This window comes from Orycteropus afer, unplaced genomic scaffold, assembly GCF_000298275.1.
Source record: "Orycteropus afer afer isolate SDZICR_OR568_19922 unplaced genomic scaffold, OryAfe1.0 scaffold00084, whole genome shotgun sequence".
NCBI lineage: Eukaryota > Metazoa > Chordata > Mammalia > Tubulidentata > Orycteropodidae > Orycteropus > Orycteropus afer.
In genome coordinates, this window is record NW_006921671.1 from 7029572 (window position 1) to 7036969 (window position 7398).

The 7398-nt window shown below is 39.4% G+C and overlaps 1 protein-coding gene across 1 annotated transcript in view; it reads right to left on the reverse strand.

Annotated features, from left to right (window-relative positions):
• Positions 1–7398, reverse strand: part of LY75 (lymphocyte antigen 75) — a 166984-nt gene that overhangs the window by 15388 nt on the left and 144198 nt on the right. Inside the window, exon 32 of the mRNA XM_007941830.1 lies at positions 4274–4423. Within this exon, the coding sequence (XP_007940021.1) occupies positions 4274–4423 (150 nt within the window). The remainder of the gene's footprint in view (positions 1–4273; positions 4424–7398) is intronic.

Sequence of the window (7398 nt, forward strand, 5' to 3'; positions counted from 1 at the left end):
ATTCTGTTGTGCTGCCTACAAGTGTCCATGAGTGAGCAGTCCACCATTCGGCCTGGAGATCTTGGATTCGTCATTCGTTGGAGTCAACAGCCGGTGTACTGCCTGCCAGCCTTGAGCTTCTCAGCCTCTGCGGTTGCGGGAGCCTCCAGCTTGATGTTTGATCCAGGGACTTTGGACTTGCTGGCTTCTATATGTTTGTGAGCTATTTTCCTAAGATAAATTTCTCTCCATATAAGCGTAGTGCCTAAGGCACTTGACTGCTAACCAGAGGCTGGCAGTTCAAACCCACCAACCACTCCTCGGAAGGATGATGGGGCAATCTACTTCTGTAGTGATATTGCCTCGGAAACCCAAGGAGGGGTCACTATGAGTCAGGTCCAACTCAACGGCACATAACAACAACAACAACATATATATAAGCTTTGCTGGGTTTTTTTTCTCTAGAGAACCCATCTAACACATGAGGCTATTGAAAATACCATGGCTTGGAGCAGGCACACCTTAATCCTCTAAGTGACATCTTTGCTTTTTCATACTTTAAAGACGTCTTTTGGAACAGATTTGCCCAATGCAACATGTTGTTTGATTTCTTAACTGATGATTCCATGGATGTTGATTGTGGATCCAAGAAAAATGAAATCCTTGACAACTTCAATCTTTTCTCCATTTGTCATGACGTTGCTTATTGGTTCAGTTGTGAGGATTTTTGTTTTCTTTATGTTGAGGTGTAATCCATACTGAAGGTTGTAGGCTTTGGTCTTCATTAGTGTGGTAGTTAAAGTTATGTATCAACTTGTCTGGGCCTGGTTTTGAGTGGCTGGGCAATTTTATGTGGTATTCCCCACAATGAGACTGGTAATAAACTCCATGGTTGAATCCACTGGGAGCGGCTGAGTAGGTGCCTTAGAGATGTGGTCTACTTCTAGTATATAAGGAGAAGCTTTAGACATGGTCTGGAGCTTTTGCACACTTGAATCCTGCATGTAGTTGAGTTGTTGTTCAGCAGCCTGCCATGTTGTCTGCTGATCTTGGGACTCTTACTGGACTTGAATCAATGGTCTGCCATTTGGTTTGGTAATACTGGGACTATGCCTTTTTACTTGTCAACCTGGGTTTGTCAGCTTCAGCAGCCAGCAGCTGCCTGAGTGAAGAAAGCCTCCAGCTTCAGTGGACTGGGAGCAAGAGGCAGAGCTGAAGCCCAAGGTTGAGGGGCTTTCACCTAGTCCCTAGAGCCTGGCACTTTGAACTTGGACTTCTAGCCTCCTAAACTGTAAGAGAATAAACTCCTGTTTGTTAAAGCCACCCATTTATGGTATTTTCTGTTAGAGCAGCATAAGGTAACCAAAACAATCAGTAAGAGCTTCAAGTCCTCTTCACTTTCAGCAGGCAGGTTATGTCATCTGCATACCACAGGTTGTTAATGAGCTTCCTCCAATCCTGATGCTTTGTTCTTTTTCATACACTCCAAGCTTCTTGGATTATTTGCTCAGCATACAGGTTGAATAAGTACAGTGAAAGGATAAAACCCTGATGCACAACTTTCCTGATTTTAAACCATGTGTCATCTCTTTGTTCTGTTCAAACTACTGCCTCTTAGTCTATGTACAGGTTCCACATGAGCACAATCAAGTGTCCTGGAATTCTCATTCTTTGAAACGTTATCCATCATTTGTCATGATCCACACAGTTGAATTCCTTTGCAGAGTCAATAAAACACAGGGAAACGTCTTTCTGGTATATGAATAAACCAAACCAAACCAAACTCACTGCCCTCGAGTCAGATATGATTCATAGCGACCCCTTCTTGGGTTTCCCAGGTAGTATCACTACCGAAGTAGATTGCCCAATCTTCCTTACAAGGAGTGGCTAGTTGATTTAATGAGGTATTTGATGGCCGAAATACCCATTTTCCCTATATATTTTCAGCACATTCTCCTCATCAGACATTTTTGCATAATGACTCAGCATTCAGTTTGCGCCTCTTAAAATAAATAAATAAATAAGTAAGTAAAACAGGTTTGCAATATTGGGGGAGCATTAGTCCCCCTGTTAATATTATCTTAAGTGTAAGTAGTCACATCCATAAAAAAATTCCTAAATATAGTATGTAATTAAATGTATATTTCTGGAGCTTGATGTTGTTGTTTTTGTTATGTGCCGTCAACTCATCCTTGGGTTTCTGAGGTGGTATCACTATGGAAGTAGATTTTCCAACCTTCCTTCCAAAGAGTGGCTGGTGGGTTTGAACTGTCAGCCTTCTTGTTAGCCACCAAATGCCATAGGCACTACACTACATAGCCCTAAATTCACAGAGAAAAAAGTATTTTTTACTAGCATCAGGTAAGGGACTAGGAAAAAAATAATAATTAGGCTTGGGAGTAATCCTAAATGCAATCAAATAGACTTCAACAACAGCAATCCTAAACATACTTGAACAAAATCATTTCTTTTAGGGGTGAGGGAAATATTTTAAGATGAGTAAGGGAAGTCATGAAGCGCCTTTTGTGTGCAAGTGCTTTACAAGTTACCATGTTTAATATTACACAACCCTGTAGAGGAAGTAGGAGCTCTGGTGGCATAGTGCCTAAGGCATTTGACTGCTAACCAGAAGGCTAGTGGTTCACACCTACCAGCCAATCCATTAAGGAAGTATTACCACTATCTTACAGATGAGGAAATTGAGGCTCAAGGAAGTTAAATAAGTTGGTTATATTTCCACATCTAGCAAGCAACAGAATTAGAAAGTCAATCTCAATCTTTCTAATATTAAGAATAGGTTTGTAATGCTCACTATACAAAAGGCACTCTGGTACATTGCAAGTATTATCTCATTTCCTTGATTGTTACAACAACCCAACCTTACTCAACCTTTGAAGTATGTATTATTTCATTCTCATTGTTCATATAAGAGAGGTGTAATTATGTTAGTTTCCATAATGTCACTCAGCTAGTAAGTGTGGGAGTCAGAATTTGAACACAGACTTAATTATTCAACCTTCAATGAAGTAAGCCCTTCTACTTCCTCTTTCAGGAGGAAAAGCTTCTGATTCTCAGAACTTATATATAGCACATAATATCTTAGTTTCAATTCTTATTTGCCAACTGCCTATCATGTAGCTAAGCAGTAACTAAGACATTTTAAAATCATCAAATGTCTCTACAACAGTTAGCAAAATAAATTAGGTAAGTGTCATTTGACTTGCTAAACTGCTACATCAAGATGCAGAGGAACAGTTTTGATCTTTGGAACACTCTAGGTGGTCTCCCTGGAAGTCATTTCACACTTGGACTACAAGCTAAATTTATCATGGGAGAGAGTCGATCATTGCTTCTCTTTCTCAAATAGCTAGATCTATAGACAAAAAGTCCAGTCCCTTATGATCTTCAGAGGATGTGGGATGTGGGCCATGGCAGAAGGGATGGATAACCCATGTTTCTTTGATTTTGTTACCCTGGTCTGGCTAAAGGACCCCTGGTGGCTTAGTGGGTAAGGTATTTGGCTGCTAACCAGAAGTTTGGTGGTTCAAACCCACCAGCTACTCTGCAGGAGGAAGATGAAGCAATCTAGTGTAAAGATTTAAAGCCTTGGAAACCCAATGGGCATGACTATGAGTCAGAATCAACTTGATGTCAGTGAGTTTCTTTTTGGTCAGGCTAAGCTTACTTATTAATAACTAAGTGATAGGAAGTCTACAATCTTTTTAGTTACTTCTTAACCAACTTTACAGAAATGTTCTCTCAACCCTCTTATCTGAGCACTTTTAGCTATATTTAAAACCATTTTAATTCATGTTAGTATTTTTACATAATAGTTCATTTAGCAATTTTATATTCTGCTTCTTCCCATTTAATTTTATTGTCCATTACTTATTCTTACATTGATAATTTTTAATGGCTATTCCATTATTTAGGAGCTCTGGTAGCTCAGTGCCTAAGGCACTTGACTGCTAACCAGAAGGCTGGCAGTTCAAACCCACCAGCCACTCCTCAGAAGGAAGATGGGGCAATTACTTCTGTAGTAATACTGCCTCAGAAATCCAAGGAGGGGTCGCTATGAGTCAGGGTCAACTCAATGGCACATAACAACAATAACAACATTCCATTGTTTCATTGAATGCATATACTTAACCATTTCCCCACCACTGAGTAAATAGGTTATAATGGTATTTTAATGAAGGCTTTAAAAATATAATTATTATTCCAAAATATGTATTTAATAAAATTTACAAGGAAAAGATATTGGATCAAGAAAAATCTGAGAATTTTAACTCACCGAGTTCTGGACACAACTCTTTGGCTTCTGAGAAACTGTGCAATGCCTGGTCAAACACGTAACAGTGATCCCTGAACTGGATCCATTGCAACCCATTCCTTTTGGCTGCTGGACATCTTGAGGAGTATTTATGAGAAGACCTCTCTTTAGCTATAAAAATTTGAGATACAATTATAAAAATGCAGGGAAAAAATGACTGCCTTTTCCTAATAGCATTAAATGTTGCTATTTGAAATTATTCCTGTGGATCAGAAGCATTTTTCAATATACACACTAGAAGAAATCACAGCCCATACTCTAAGAGTGTCCATTCCAATGAACTTTTGGAATACCATTTTTCACTCTTATTTGCATTTTATTTTAAGTTGAATTTATTCCCAAGCCATACATTTTTGTTTCTTCAGTTCTTCTGGGATATCTTTTTCTTCTGTGCAACCTCCTCTTCTGGTTTAGCAACAATTTGTTTCTTTTCAGTAAGGATCATCTCAGTGTGGCAGGTAGAGCTCATATATGGGTTAATTCGATCACGAGCTCTGCAAATGTGGAGTTGCATTTTGGGGGCTTTGTTCATCTGGCTGTGCTCCACAACCAAACGCCTTAACTACTCTGCATTTTTAAGCATGTGCAGCAAAAATTCAGCACTCTTTTTGGACCACCAACCTTGTGTCAACTGCACTGTTTGGCCTGGGCACACCTACCAACTCCACTATTGTAATGTTGCTTCTGCAAAGTGACATCTACTTGGTGACTTTTCAGATATACATACCTTAATGGCCTGGGCAGTTACACAGGTGTTCTTAAAATTGACCTGAAGATATGAACTTCCTGATTTGCATGTTTTTGTGGGGGTTTCTGGGTCAAGTGAATAGTGAACTATTTTGTGAGATCACCTCAGGACACTTAAGGGGCCAGAATAACATTTTTTAAACTTAAAGGAGAGAGGAAAGTACTCAGCCCTCTGAGGTGGGTTTAGACTAAAGTTAAAATAACTGGAAAGACTGAAGAGAGAAAGATGCAAAGAGAGGATGGGTAGACCTGTAATTAGTCTGAAACAATACTTAAAATTCTTTCTTTCCCTGGGTTCCCAATTTTACCTATACAAAAAATATTTTTAAAAATCACACTCACAAGTAAAATATTGGTAATTTGTTCACAAAGCACAATACAGCAAAATCTACCTCAAAGAATTAGAGTAAGTATGGATTCTTAGGTCTTAAAATTCCTCAGAGTTTCCAATTAAATAAAGATTAATGTTTAATTGTGCTACAAAACACAAGAAACTTGTTTAAAGAGGTTTGTGTTTTTTACTTATTCTTAATTCCATCAGAAAAGAGTTTGTTGTTGTTGTTAGGTGCAATCAAGTCGTCTCTGATTCACAGTGACCCTATGCACAGCAGAATGCAACACCGCCTGGTCCTGAGCCAGCTCCATCATTCTTGCTATACCTGAGCCCATCGCCACCACCACCGGGTCAATCCACCTGGTTGAGGGTCTTCCCCTCTTTCGTTGACTCTCCACCTTACCAAGCATGACATCCTTCTCAGGGAATGGTCCCTTCTGACATTATGACCAAATTATGTGAGACAAAGTCTGGCCATTCTCGCCTCCAAGGAGCATTCTAGCTGCACTTTCTCCAGGACAGACCTGTTAGTTCTTTTAGCAGTCCATGGTACTTTTAGTATTCTTTGCCAACACCACAGCTTAAAAGCATCAACTCTTCTTCGGTCCTCCTTATTCATTGTCCAGCTCTCACATCCATGACACGATTGAAAATACCATGGCTTCTGTCAGGCACACCTTAGTCCTCAAGGAGAAATCTTTGCTCTTCAGCACTTGAAAGAAGTCCTTTGCAGTCGATTTGCCCAGTGCTATACGTTGTCTGAACTCCTGACTGCTGCTTCCAGTGGTGTCGATTGTAGAACCAAGCAATGTGAAGTCGTTGACAATTTCAATCTTTTCTTCATTTATCATAATGCTGCTTGTAGGTCAAGTTGTGCGGATTTTTGTTTTCTTTATATTGAGATGTAATCCATACTGCAGACTGTATTCTTCAGTCTTCATCAGTAAGTACTACATGTCATCCTCACTTTCAGCAAAGTTGTGTCATCAGCATATCGCAGGTTGTTAATGATTCTTCCTCCAATCCTGATGCCATGGTCTTTTTCATATAGTCCAGCTTCTCGGATAATTTGCTCAGCATATAGATTGAATAAGTATGGTGAAAGGATACAACCCTGACATACTCCCTTCTTGATTTTAAACCATGCAGAGTTCCCTTTTTCTGTTTGAATGACAGCCTCCTGGTCTATGTACAGGTTCCTCATGAGTACAATTATGTGTTCTGGAATTCCCATTCTTCTCAATGTCACCCACAATTTCTTATAATCCACACAATCAAATGCTTTTGCACAGTCAATAAAACACAAGTAAACATTTTTCTCATATTCTTTACTTTGAGCTAAGATCCATCTGACATCAGCAATGATATCCTTCATTCCACGTCCTCTTCTGCATCCAGCCTGCACCTCTGGAAGTTCTCTGTCAACATACTGCTCCAAATATTTTTTAATTATCTTCAGTAACATTTTACTTGCATGTGACATTAATGATATTGTTGGACAATTTCCACATTCTGTGAGGTCACCTTTCTTTGGAAAGGGTACAAATATGGATCTCTTCCAGTCAGTTGGCCAGGTAACTATCTTCCAAATCTCTTGGCATAACCAAGGGCATCCATATATTGAAACATCTCAATGGATATTCCGTCAATTCCTGGAGCCTTGTTCCTCACCAATTCCCTCAGCACAGCTTCGACCTCTTCCCTCAATACCATTGGTTCTTGAACATATGCTACCTCCTAAAATGGATGAAGATCAACTAGTTCTTTTTGGTACAGTGATTCTGTGTATTCCTTCCATCTTCTTTTGATGGTTCCTGCATCATTCAATATTTTGCCCACAGAATCTTTCAATATTGCAACCCGAGGCTTAAATTTTTTTCCTCAGTTCTTTCAGCTTGAGAAATGCTGACCATGTTCTTCCCTTTTGGTTTTCTAACTCCAGGTCTTTGCACATTTCATTATAGTAATTGGCTTTATCTGCTCGAGCTGCTCTTTGAAATCTTCT